At 32.2% G+C, this 13,751-nt stretch overlaps 1 protein-coding gene across 4 annotated transcripts; it reads right to left on the bottom strand.

Moving 5' to 3' along the window:
• Window positions 1–4,599: 4,599 nt before the first annotated feature.
• On the bottom strand, window positions 4,600–12,334 carry LOC133697526 (carbonic anhydrase 2-like). 4 transcript variants are annotated; one of them, XM_062120149.1, is made up of 10 exons: window positions 12,105–12,334; window positions 11,524–11,604; window positions 8,587–8,651; window positions 8,171–8,311; window positions 7,758–7,806; window positions 6,843–6,959; window positions 6,399–6,452; window positions 6,004–6,089; window positions 5,092–5,197; window positions 4,600–4,900 (listed from the first exon to the last, which is right to left on the bottom strand). In XM_062120149.1, the coding sequence occupies exons 2-10, from the start codon at window positions 11,572–11,574 to the stop codon at window positions 4,736–4,738; spliced, it is 834 nt and encodes a 277-aa protein (XP_061976133.1). In that variant the 5' UTR covers window positions 11,575–11,604; window positions 12,105–12,334; the 3' UTR covers window positions 4,600–4,735. The 4 variants fall into 4 exon arrangements, with proteins under 4 accessions (XP_061976133.1, XP_061976134.1, XP_061976136.1 ...); XM_062120150.1 differs by having other exon boundaries at window positions 11,530–11,604; XM_062120152.1 differs by lacking the exon at window positions 12,105–12,334 and having other exon boundaries at window positions 11,528–11,604.
• Window positions 12,335–13,751: the final 1,417 nt, after the last annotated feature.

The raw sequence follows: 13,751 nt of genomic DNA, 5'->3' as shown, positions 1-13,751 counted from the left end.
AAGGAAAATAAGACTATGCCGCTGCACCCTCCATCTGATTTCTTTTCTTTTTTTTCTCTGCAAATTCCTGCTGTTTTTCGTTTATCATCACGCCTAATTTTTGGAGCTGCAACCACGTTTTTATTGCCTCATTTTAAAAGGAGCAGCTGACTTTATAGAAGGAAAGAAAAGAGTCGCACCATCCTTTAATTAGGAAAGAAATCAATGCTGATCACATAATCAGAATCAAATATTCTAGTTTCCTATTTCTGCTCACCCAATATTACACCCTAGAGTTAATGTAATATTTGTTTCCTAAACAAAGCCATGTATAGGCTATATAGAAGCCTCGGCTGCTGACATAAAGGGGGGAGAAGACAGAAGGAAAAAAAAGGGAGACTGAGGCAAAACAAGGGGAAAGAAAGGAGGCTTTTCTTTGATACTAAAAAGCTTGCACTGGAACGTGAAAGAGAGAAAAAAGAAGAAGAAAAAGAGCATATAAAAAACAGAAAAAGAAAAACAAGAAAAAAACGCAGGAGAGGATAGTGCAGATAACAGAAGAAACAGAGGGAAAAAAGGGAGACGAAGGCAAAACAAGGAGAAAGAAAGGAGGCTTTTCTTTGATACTTAAAGCCTTCACTGGAACGTGAAAGAGAGAAAAAAAAGAGGGAGCAGAAGCACAAAAGAAAATAGAGAGTAAGATCTGCAGGTATAGTTTCCAGCTCCTTTTTTTTTTGTTATATTCAAACTTGGCATCGTTAGGCTGTTCTATCCCAAAAACTATCTTTTCTTTTGCTCTAGATATTTGGTTTCTGTTTAAACAAAAGGTACCATACTTGTTCGCTGTTTTTTTCCCTGATTTTAAGTCGAATTATTGTTGACGTTAAAGTTGTGTGCTCCTTTTCTTGTTCTATTGCTGCGAGGGACTGTGAGTTTTAGAGGTCTTCATTGTCCCTTTCCTCTGTCTGCTTGAGTGTCACCTGGCCACAGAATGTTGCATAGGAAATGTTGTGGCTTATAGGCGTGTTTTTACTCAGAGGAGAAAGTAAAAGAAAAACACAGGGAGGGTACTTTTCAGTTAAAGGACTTTGTGTTTTTTTTGTTTCGACAGGTTCCGGGTCACACTTTTCCTCTCTGTTTATTGTTAAAAAAAAATGAGATAGCAAACATTTTTTTTTTAGTCTTAGCATTAATTTCCTATATGTTCTCTTCTTTTGTGTGAAATGCGCATGACAGTTTTTTTTTAAGATCAGGAAAAGGATGAGTGGTGAGTCACAATTCCTGTTATAGGTTTTAGTTTCAGAACTTTGCTTTTATGTTTTGTGCACACTGACTTGTGTTTTATTTTAGAGAATGAGGGGTCAGATTTGTTCCAGTTTCAAGTTTAAATCGGTGTGCGAAATCTTGTTTATTGGAGATGAATTGTTTTAAGCTTCTTGCGGATTTTGGAATAGGTGAATATATTTTTGTTTGTGATGTTTGTGTAATCGTGTTATTCATGTTTCTGAAGAAAAAAATGTTTTCTTGGGTGTTGCATATGACCAATACCCTAACATGTTTTGAACGCTCTTTTTTATTCAAAAAATATTGGAAGTTTCAAAAATTTGTTTTCGCATAGATTTCTTAAACACAACAAAAATTATTTTCTTGCATTTCTGGATTTTACAACATGTTTGTAAAACTCCAAAGGGTATTGGCCAATATTCCAAAAAAATAAAAAAAAAATCTTATTTTGGGGGGAATTCATCTATTATTCACCGTTAATGTTTGGATAAAGAAATCCCAAAGGGATGAATATCCAAAATATTAAGGGGAATAACTTGTTATTATTCAATGTTAATATTTGGATAAAGAAACTCTAAGTAGTAAATATACAAAATAATTTTATAGGGATAATAAGTCATCACACATCCTTGAAAGAAACCTTGATTAAAATAGAGGATATTTCAATTTTTTTTTACTCCATGGTTTACGAGCCATGAGAATATAAAACACTAAGGCAAAAATAGGCTTTTAAAGCGTCCTAGATTTCTAAATTTTTGTCCCTCCTCCTTGCAATTTACGAGTCACAAACTCTTGAAATACCAAGGGAAAAATGAGCTTTTAAAGCATATGGAATCTCCTTAGATTTCTATCTTAATAAATTTAGTTAGAATCAAACTTAGAAAAACTGATGGAATTAGAAAACACCAACACCATAGCAATTATAAGACAAACCAAACACCAAGCAGCTTACCTTAGGTAGGGCGTACTAGGGGTGCTAATACTTTCCCTTTACGCAACCAGTCCCTTGCCTTAGAATCTCTTAAAGACCAGTTAGGTTTCCTAGTGACCATAATACTAGGTATGAACTCCCTTATTCACAAACAAAACAAATGACCCTGAAATCTACCGATGGTCGCCGCTCTGCCGCGCTCTACCGCGAAGGTGCGACAATATGATAAGGTTATTCCCATCAACATTTAATGTTGTGTACGAAATAAGTATAAAAGCTTTCTATAGCTCTATTATTTGTTTATCATTACTAATGATGTATAAAGGTAATTCTTATCAACATTAATGTTGTGTAAAAAGACATCTTCATCATCATTAATGTTGATGTAAGGGACTTCTTCCTTACTAAGTAATTCAAGAGGAAAAGATAGGTGTGGACTCCCTTATTCACAAACAAAACAAAAGACCCTGAAATCTACCGATGGTCGCTGCTCTGCCGCGAAGGTGCGACAATATGATAAGGTTATTCTCATCAACATTTAATGTCGTGTACGAAATAAGTATAAAAACTTTCTATAGCTCTATTATTTGTTTATCATTACTAATGATGTATAAAGGTAATTCTTATCAACATTAATGTTGTGTAAAAAGACATCTTCATCATCCTTAATGTTGATGTAAGGGACTTCTTCCTTACTAAGTAATTCAAGAGGAAAAGACTATCGACCCCTTAAGTAAGATAATAAGGTTCAAAGTATAAGGACTGTAAATACCCTCCTAACCATCCAGGTAAAATGATTCATAATCTTTATTATCTTATCATATATTCTCAAAGTATTTATTACGCAAAAACTAAGAGCAAGTGCTTTTGTTCTTAGAGTTTAATGCTCTTCTTCTCATTTATTACAATTTCTTACTATAAGGTCATTGACTTAATCATTGGAGGATCCCTAAATCCTACAAAGAATTGTTTTGCAGGAACTAAAACTTCTATCAATAATCCTGTATTCTTCATATCCCTAGAAATGAAATATTGACGTGAATTAGTGATCATCCTTTTAAAATACTCAAACACTATTCTTAAGCATATTGAATCCTGGAAGATCACAACATCAAATCATTTAAAAACTTTTTTAAAAAAAACTCTCCACTGTAACACAATAATCCCACATAAAAGCATAGAACAAACAAAATAAAGCCCTCAAAACTTGGTAAAAACACTAGATGAATTAGAAGTCATGCAGAAAACATCTGATGTGGTACATTAGCTGCTAGATCTAGCAAGGATCTTTTCAAGGAAAAACATGGTAAGAAATGGTGTTGTACAGTTAAAAAAAAAGACATTGATGAAAAGATAAAGAGATGGTTCAGGTTAGCTTTATTTTTTGGAGAAGAATTTTATATATTTTTTACAACGTTAATGCTTTTTTACATCACTCTACATTTTTTTTTGTGTGCGTATTTAAAAGGTTACTGTATTTTTTTTTTTTTTGAAATATCATCTTTACGTCATGGTTTTGATGTCATCACACCCTTCCATCAATTAGTACCATTAAAAATTGACATGTGTCTTGTTATTACAGGATAAAATCTTCATTAACATATATTTTAGTCCCTGAAAACTTTTAAAATTTTTATTTTTGGTCTCCATGTTTTAATTTTCTTACAAAAAAGTCCTTTACCTTAAATTTTTTTTGGTCATCATATTTTATAATAAATACAATTTAGTCATTGAATTTTTTTTTATTAAGCTCTTGAATGTTAAATAGTAAACTGTAAAAAAATTTAAAATAAATATATGATATTATAGGAAACAAGAATTCAACAAAATCACAATAATATCAATTACAATCATAAAAAATAATCACATCCATTAAAAATCAATCCAATTAAAAAAACAATCAATAAGTTAAGGGATTGAGCTATTACTTACTTTGAGGTAGACTTCATTTCTATAATATCATACATCTATTATGAAAAACAAATTTCCTTCTTTTCTTTTTTTTTCTTTTTTTGTCTTAATTTTTTTAGGTTAAAATGAGGGAGATAATTAAAAAAACGAAAGGAAAATTATCATAATAGATATCAATATTATATAAAATAATTTTTTTAAATTGTTAGACTAATTTTGACCAAGTATATAATTTGATATGTTAGGGACTCAATTATATTTACTATAAAATAAAATGATCATATACTTTTAATTAAGGACTTTTTTGTAAGAGAAAAATAAAATATAAGAACTAGAGTAATTTTTAAGGATAAAAATGTATATCAATAAAAATCTTATACCTAGAAAAACGACACGTGTATTTTTCATTTCATATTAATCAATTAAAAACATTAGCAAGTGAAATAATATTGCATATGATTATTAACTTAAAAAAAAAAAAAAAAATTGATAAATGAGTGACAACGAGTCAATATTATTGAAACAATATTTATAGAGAAACAAAGCTAGGGAATGAGCAGATACTAAAGTTGAAACTTCAGCCGGCTACAGTTTCACATTGCCAAATATTTATTGGAAGACATGTACAGCTCAGACAGAAATGGACTGGGAAATTGTGAAATCCAGATCCCACAGCTCGAAAGTTCCCTTGACAAAGTCGTAGTGCGCCCCCTTCAGCGACACGGCGTCGTTCACCACGGCGTCTCTCACAAATGGATATGTCAGCAGGTTCCCCAGCGACACATTAACAGCCTCCTGCACTAGGCCACAGAGAACTATATATTAGAACAATCGTAAATTCAAGGGGACCAATTACTTGTTCTTAAGAATTAATATGGTTTCTCCCAAAAAAACAACAGTGGTATTTAATTTCTTTTTGGAGAATAAATATATTTAAATCTAAGATGAACTTCTAGAAATAAAATACTGTAGATGCTCTGACTTGCCTTCTCGCAGTTGTGGCATTGCTCTTCGAAACTTAAACTGCCGGCTTTTTTCGCCACCGTGGACTTGGCTGCTGAGCAGATCTTCACCCAATTTTCTATGAAGTCACTACATACACAAACCAGAGCAAAAGAGAAAAAAAAATCAGAATAATATGTCCAATATACATGTGTGTGTGTCCAATATTAATATAAATATATAGTTAAGAAAACAGACAAGGTAGACTATTACAATCTCGGAATACTAAATTAATTCCACAGTTTTGTCTATAATTCAGCAGCACCCATATTTTCTTCCTCGAAAATGTCGGAACATAAGAGAGAAAAAAACTACAATATAGTGGGTCTTTTTAAATAAAGCGAAAACCGAGGGTACTTTTTAATAAAGCGAAAATTAAAGGTCCTCTGTAGTAAAGCGAAACTCACAGGTGATGGGCAAAAGAAAAAGAAAAGCACTCGCGGGTGTTAAAAAGAAGTTCAAAGGATCTTTAGGCTGGATTGGACCCACTAGCAAACCAACAGACAAGCTCTGCGCAGGAACATGCCAAATAACCATTTGTTTTGGTCCCTGATAGCTTCTTTGTTAAGAATACACTGATTTTCAATTTTCCAATCATTAAAAACTTAACATTATTGCAATAGTATCATATGGGATCGCCTAATTAACTATCCCAAGATGTTGGAAATGCTTAAATTATGCTCTACATGTTAATTTTCTTTGACTGGGGCTATATTTAAACAATTCAACTTGTATATATGGACCGAAGTACTTGTATATATTAATGCAGATGGAAATTAAATATACATAATGATCAAATGGATACCAGGCAGAGACCCAACATGTAAGGAATCAGACGAGGAACTTATATATTAATGCCGATGGAAATTAAATATACATAATCAACAAGTGGTTACCTAGCAGTGGACCCATCATCTGTGATGGACATGAGCCCCTTTATACCACCACAACAGCTGTGACCAATGACTAGAATGTTCTCCACCTAAGCTCCCGAAAGAAAACACAGTGAGAAAAGGTAAAATAATGTAAACAAGTGTAACTCTCCCCGTCCCAGAGGTTCATGTTTCATGTGCAGGCAACCCATCGGTAATAAGTTCGTCAAAAGGGGTAAGCGTTGTTTATCAAAAAAACCTTTGCAAGTTCTTTTTTTCTTTCAAATCCTCGATCAAAACTCTTTGGACGGTCCGTGTAATGTCGCAAATTCGACCAGTCCCATATTAACCCGCCGACAGTATAACGATAATGTAATATAATAATGGCAGTGATGGAAAGCAAGGAGAGTAGTATCGACCTTCAAATGCAACACTGCGTATTCAATGGCTGCCCCCACACCTGAATATTTTGTCTGCAGAAGAAAACAAGTCAAACAAAAGTGTAAAACGGATAATCCACAAATAATTGACGGAAACAACTGTACTTTTTTTTTTTATCATCATCGAAAGACAACAATTATACTTTCGAAACGTTAGATTCGAATCGCTGATCCACCGCCTTATCGTGGCCAAAATACCACTCAATTATATAGATAGAAGCTTATTTTAGAATTTCCAATTTACTACCCCATCTACCCATGTTCCTCTCTATTTTTATTTTTTAAAAAAATTGAGATCTCTTCTCATTTTAGTACCCATTGGGGGGTCTATAAATAAATAGACCCACCATGAAAAGTCTTCCTTCTATCCAAAATTAAATGACGAAAGGAGTTGTAATCAGGAAAGATGCATTTAACGCTAACCTTATCATAAGGTGGGACCATGTTGGCGATGTTTCGGATCATGAAGGCCTCCCCTGGTTGGAAATTGAGGATATGGGAAGGGCAGACCCGAGAATCAGAGCAAGCAAACACCATAAACTGCATTTAATTTAACAGGAGTAGTTGAGTTAACTCAGCCCATGTCTCGCAATGATTAATCAGTTGAGAAAAATAATAAAATAAATTAAAACAAAAGAGCCATCATCATGCGAACAGTGCAAGGTTTTAATCCTACCCTACTCATTGATCTGGAATTTGAATAAGGTATTTTTGTAGGAGGATAATAAACGAAAACAAAGTAGAAATCATGATGCTAACAGTGCAAGGTTTTAATCCTAGTCATTGATCAGGAATTTGATGAAGTTATTTTGTTGAAGGATGATAACGGTTGTTTTTTAAAATGTATTTTTTAAAAAATATATTAAAATAATATTTTTTTATTTTTAAAAAATTATTTTTAATATTAGCACATCAAAATATTTAAAAATATTTAATTTTAAAAAAAAAATTAAAATTTTAAAAAACCACTTTTAAAGTAAAGAAACAAACAGAACAACAAATATATTAAAAACATCAGCGGACAGGCCTTTTTAATATCACATCACAAACAGGACTAGGTAAAATTCATTTTTTTTAATTTAAAATTATTTTTTAAATATTTTAATATTATTTTGATATGTTATATTAAAAAAATATACGAGTACACTTCTAACAACCCTATTATCACCATAATCCCTGCACAAGTCAAATTTGGCCTCCTGGGTTTCGAAGGCCTCGCCCTCCATTTATCTCTGGTTAGGTATGGCCAGTGGGATTCCCAAATTGCACGCAATATTATTAACATTTTCCATTGATAGGACCATAGAAATTTATTTATTTCAAGAAATAAGCACTAACCTTCGGGCTTTGGCCTTTAGCAAGGGCACCGTACAGGTCTGGATTCTTCCTGGAAAAGAAAAGAAAAGGAAACATATTCATGTGATGATTATTAGCCCAGCTGTGCCCTTACTGATTGCAAATTGCAATCACCTTTAGAAAGGTGATCAGTAATGTGTACGAAAACATTAATTTTTCAGGCCTGATTTCAGCCACGAGTGCTTCAACAACGGCTGCTTATAAGCTTATCACCTGATAAGAGCACCGTAAATTTTGTTCTTGAAAGAAGATAAGGGGAGGGCAGTAATCATCAATGATACAAGCACATGGAGAGGGCAGAAAGGTACTTTAGCAGCAGAATGGAAATGGAGTGGTAATAAACAAAAAAAAAAAAAAGAGTAATATTCGGAAAGGAAAAAGCTTAGAAGACGTACTCATATTTCTCTGTCCTGAATTGGACAAACCCGGTTTTTATACGCTCGACCGGGTCGAATCCTTTCGAACTGGCCGCCTCTAACTCGGCCGTTATCTGCTTGATCTTTGCGGCGGCGACGCTCCCGAGGTCAGCTTTCTCACTGTTGCGGAGGTCAGATCAAAAAGAAGAGAACAGTCAGTTAAGCCCAATCGTGGCCTCTCCTTTCTGGGCCCCACGCACATAGGATTTTTAATATAGTACTACTCTAATTAAGATTAAAATACGCGTCTAAGAAAGTCAAATATGGAGGATTATTAAGTGAGGAATGAAAATGACTGAAGATTTCATGAAAATAATTAGCGGTACTCTTCTGTGAGTAAATCTCAAGTTGCTTGTTTGGGGATTAATGGAGGAAATTCATGATCAGTAGGGTACCTGAGAAGCTTGCTCAGTCCTGCAATGGCATCCTCGTATGATTCGTTTGCCATGTCTTCTTCCTTCTGTTAATTCCAGTCAAACGAAACAGATGTTAGAGAAAGAGACCAGAAGATTTACTATGAGCACACACAACTCGATCAGATCCATAATGAAACACTGATCAGCTTGTGATTGTAAATATTCTAACAGGGTGAATTAATTATACCTAGTATGACATAGCTACCAGTAACAGATCAATCCATATATATACGGTAATATTTCTGGGGACTCATGACATGCAGAAAGAAAGAGATCAAAAGCATCTATGATCAAAACACCATCACAGTCAAAACAACACATGGAGATTGAAGAGATGTTGCTAATCGTATGCCAAGCTGAACCAGCTTGTCAAAGAATGAATAGAGTGGAAAATTGAAACAGAAAAAAGAAGAAAAGAAGGAGAAGGAAGAAAATCTGCAACAGTTTCTAATTTCACAAAATTATGAATCGGGATCGGTGCATATACTCAAAGAAGCATCTGCTACAGACCTTTTCTTTCTCCCTCTCTCTCTCTCTCAAGGATTCTTCCGCTGCTTTGTGTGTGAGAATGAGCCACCTAATCACTGCAGGTACTGTTATCGTTCTACCTTCGCTAGTTGCTCCCCACACACATATATACACACACACGGAGACTTCTCTTTTAAATTTTTCTCCACGAATATATATATATATATATATATAAACAAAACAAAACAAAGATAAATATTAAAAATAAATTCTTAATTTGTATTTTCTATTTTAAAATATTAAAATTCATTTCAAACCTCTATCAAGAATATATTTATTTTTGTTTTTTTTAATTAAATATGTTTTTAATTTTTATGTTTATTCCTTATATGATGTGAAATTAACCAGGTATAATTTTAATTTTTTTAATTAATAAAAATATTCTAGTATATTGTTTTACAATCACATTATATTTTTATTAATAATAAATATATTCATGAAAAATAAAAAAAGTTAAATTAACCAATGGAATAATGGAAAGATGAGAGAATGGAAAGGTGCTACAAATGGAAGATGCAGAGTTACAAGGATGACGTCATCACACCACACACAACATGGAACGCGTTATCTTAAGGGAACAAATCCAACCAGTTCTGTCTTCTCATATTCTTCCAACAATTTTTTGTTCTCTCTCATGGAATGTGAAGAGATAAGGAGGCGAGGGATCTCTGCGGCCGATAATTATCATGATGAGAAGTGAATTGATCAGACGGTTATTGACCTCGTGGATTAAGGAGGCCGGCCGGAAATAGGTAGCCCAACGGTTTTGAATGACCGGCGGATGTTACGGGAGGCAAGTCAACTAAATCTATGTATGGTTGTTGACACGTGGTTCCAGCCACAAATGTGCATGCTGTCCCGCGTTGATTACTTTTAGAAGAGAAGGTAATTAACTCTTTTCGGGGACGGTTAAAGCAATCTCGATAAATCTATCTCAAAAAAATATTATAATTATTATTTTTATTAAAATAATATTATTATTTTTTTATATTGACCAGGTTGAATTTGATTAAGTCAGCTGGTTCACGTATAAATAATTATGCTAATAACAGTGTTTTAAAAAAAGAAGAAATCAGAAAATTTAAAAATAAAAGAGAAAAAACAAAGAGGAAAATGAATTCATTTTGAGTAATATATTGTCTTGCAAAATTCAAAATTTAGTTTATAATGGATGTCTGTGTTAAATATAATGTGTGCATTGATGTTTAGATTTTAGTTTATTTTTTTAATAAACAAAAATTATGCAATCAGATTAATTTCCATTAATTGGTTTCTTTAAGAGAATGGAAAGTAAATAAATAAATAAAGTGAGAGGTTAAAGTGTGATTGCGGTTGTTTTTCAAAATGTTTCTAACTTAGAAATATATTAAAATAATATTTTTTTATTTTTTAAAATTATTTTTAAAATTAGAGCATTAAAATGATTTAAAAACACAAAAAAATATTAATTTGAAATAAAAAAAATATAAAAAGTTCAAATTTTTTTCAAAATATTTTTGAAATTAAAAAACAATCAGAGCTTAAGTATATAAGCAAGGAACAGTAAAAATAGAAAAAGAATTAATACTAGCAAACTAGTCAAGCATTTTTTCTTGAAAAAAAGAAGTTATTTTCATCAATCATGTATATATATATATATATATAATGAAGGCATTAATTCTTTTTATCTAATATATTTTAAAACGACAATGAACATTGAAGTCATGAAAGAAAACATTCAAAGGTGCCCTCAAGCAACCGATAGATTTCATTTCTCGACGACCGGTCAACCAAGTCCTGCCTTGGAAATCCATCTTCTTTCATCATGTTTTGTGAGAGGTCTTCAGTTCAATCACCCTAATTGACCAGGATTTTTGTTTGACCAAAAATTCCTTCCCAGCGTGGGCAACTACGTATCCCACTATTAAAAAAGAATTATGCTTATTGTCTTCTTCTTCTTCTTCTTTTTCGACAGTGACAAGTCTATTATATAATGATTCATCTCATAGGTTAAAAAAAATCTAGTTTCTTCCTTTTTCATTTAATATTCCAATTAGTACATAGTTTTTGGTTTCAATTTTATTATTTTGTTGTTTATTTGTTGCAAAGTCCAGCTGATTTTAAATTGTACAAGGGTGTATAATTAAACCACTATAATTTTTTTACATTTTAACTTTAAATTAGAATCAAATAAAAATATTATTCAATTGATATTATTAATTTATTGAGTATTAGTTTATTGAGGTTATAATTAATGTATAGTTTTCTCCCATTTCTAAACTAAATAATTCTTGTCAAGTGAGACGACTTGGGAATTAATTATCATAAAAGTCAACAAGAAAAAAAAAGGAAAAATACTTTGCCCAATTAAAAAAAAAGAAGTCAAAATGCAGAAATTTAATATTTTACCGACACCTGGCTTCGACAACAGAGGATGCACTTTCCAAATTTTCCAACCATGGTTTTTCTTCAGGTCCTCCTCTATTCCACCTGTGAAATTGAACAAAGGGAAAATAAAATAAAATAAAATAATGATCAGCCCTGTAGAAGTGGTAATATGTGGACTCAGCAGGATGATAATAAACAAAAAGTACAGAAAAGAATGAAATTGGATGCACGGCTGTTTCAAACTGGCAACTAGGCCACCGCCTTTGGTGACCCCATCGCCACTGACCTCACTCGCCATGTTTGATGAGTTTTTAAAGAAAAAATGGCCGATTAAATATATAAAAGTGAGTTTCAAATACAAATCAAGGCGAGGTTTACTGCGGTCCTTATCCATGGACGTGCGTGGATGGCATGAAGCTAGTTAGCTCCTTGTTTGATGGAATGGACAGCATGACTCTTACAAGGCTCCATTGGCCAAAACCCAGAAATACTAAATGCAGAAAACTTGCAGATGATTGTCGAAACCTTCAGTATAATATATATAATTTCAGAATTCGTAGTGCAACTCATGAAACCTAGATAAACAGAGGGAAATCAATGACCTGTAGTGGGAAAAGTGGCTGCAAAATGGGACTCCCTAATTTCCACTAAGACTTGCAGAAAGAATTAGAGGCAGAAGGATTCTTTGATGGAGCTTGAAGGTTAGCTTTCTTGCAAGTGAACGGGACCAGATAAGAGACAGAGATGGATGAGGAAGAACTGGATCAGTCATAGTCGGGACAGACTTTTTAAAAAACTGAGAGGCTGTAGACGAAAAAAAATGCTCCCCATAGGATAAAGAAAGTGAAGGGTGAGGTAACAAGGGCATGATCTATCCTATAGATGACGATTCCTTCATCTTTCGTTCTCAGGTCCCCAAAGCCACTATCCAACCAATACTATTCGTACAAATAAATAAATAGATGGATAACAGCAGTCAAATGCAGATGGTTAATAGTTTATTGTCTGTGCTTTTATTGCAGGTTAGACCCGAATTCTTCTTAACAATATATATATATTGTCATAAACTTTTTGATTGTGTTATTAAATTTAGCATAATAGCTCAAGTTTAAAAAATCCGGGCCCAACTCTATTATTAGCTTTGATTTAAATTAAATTATATAAAAATTATCTTAATATGATCTTATTGATTAGGTAGGTCTAAAAAAAAAAAGTTATATCAACTTTGAGCAGCCCGCCAAATTAACTCGCAACCTGAATTATATATAAACTGCACTAAATCAAATTAATTGTTTTATATTATATGATAAGAAAATACAAAACTAACTTGCTATCAATTCAATACTAAATGATAAGATAATATAAAAAAACCCACATTAAATAATAATAATAAAAATAAAAGATAAAAAAAGGGTCAAAAAAGTACAAAGAGCCAATAAAAAATGTTACAACAAATCCTAGGTGCATGAGTTAAAAAAAAACCTATATTAAATGATGAAATTAAAAAAAAAACAGATAAAAAAGGGTTGAAAAACTCGAAGGATATACAAAAGGACCAAGATGAGCATGCTTGAGTGGCTAGCATGGTTGGGCTAGTTTTTATTTATTTATTATTTTTTATAAGAAGTGGAGGACTATGGTTCGTTGCATCTTTTTTTTTTAAAAAAAAACTCATAATTGTTTGTCACCACAAAGTTAATAATATGCATCCTTGAGTCTTAAACTAGTGATACATATGAGGTTAATCATTATGACATAAAGTCAAAAAAAACTCATATTAAATAATAAAATTAAAAAAAATAGATAAAAAAAAAGCAAAAAAACCTAAAAAACATATAAAAGGACTAAGATGAGCACGCTTAAGTGGCTAGCATGGTTGAACTAGTTTTTATTTATTTTTTATTTTTTATAAGAAGTGGAGGACGTGTGGTTTGTCGCTTTTTTTAAAAAAAAAAGTTGTTTGTCATCTCAAAGTTAATAATATGAGTCCTTGAGTCTTAAATCCGTAATTATAAATAATGTTAATCATCAAGCTACAACATGAAATCATTAATCAAATAATTAAAAAATTATAACAACTTAGTTAATTGTTCATATGAATAGTTAAACAGACCATTAATTTTTTTAGTTGCTAGTACTAGGCTATTTTTATCGTTATTGTTGTGTCTTGGACCAAAAAGGTTTTTGAAACTTAAAAAAATAATATCTAAACTGTCAATTATTTTTGGAATTATTATTAAAATCGGTAC

The sequence above is a fragment of the Populus nigra genome, chromosome 6, assembly GCF_951802175.1.
Source record: "Populus nigra chromosome 6, ddPopNigr1.1, whole genome shotgun sequence".
In the NCBI taxonomy this organism is placed as follows: Eukaryota; Viridiplantae; Streptophyta; class Magnoliopsida; order Malpighiales; family Salicaceae; genus Populus; species Populus nigra.
Note: the sequence above shows the minus strand (reverse complement) of the source record. Positions and strands in the feature narration are given on the sequence as shown.

Bases quoted from the DNA above. Each gene is read 5' to 3' on its own strand.
- LOC133697526 (XM_062120149.1), bottom strand. From the start codon at position 11,574: ATGGTTGGAAAATTTGGAAAGTGCATCCTCTGTTGTCGAAGCCAGGTG. The intron at 7,807-8,170 runs GTACGTCTTCTA...TTTCTTTTCCAG, and splicing joins TTCAGGACAGAGAAATATGA to GAAGAATCCAGACCTGTACG. The intron at 5,198-6,003 runs GTAACCACTTGT...TTGTGTATGTAG, and splicing joins GATGATGGGTCCACTGCTAG to TGACTTCATAGAAAATTGGG.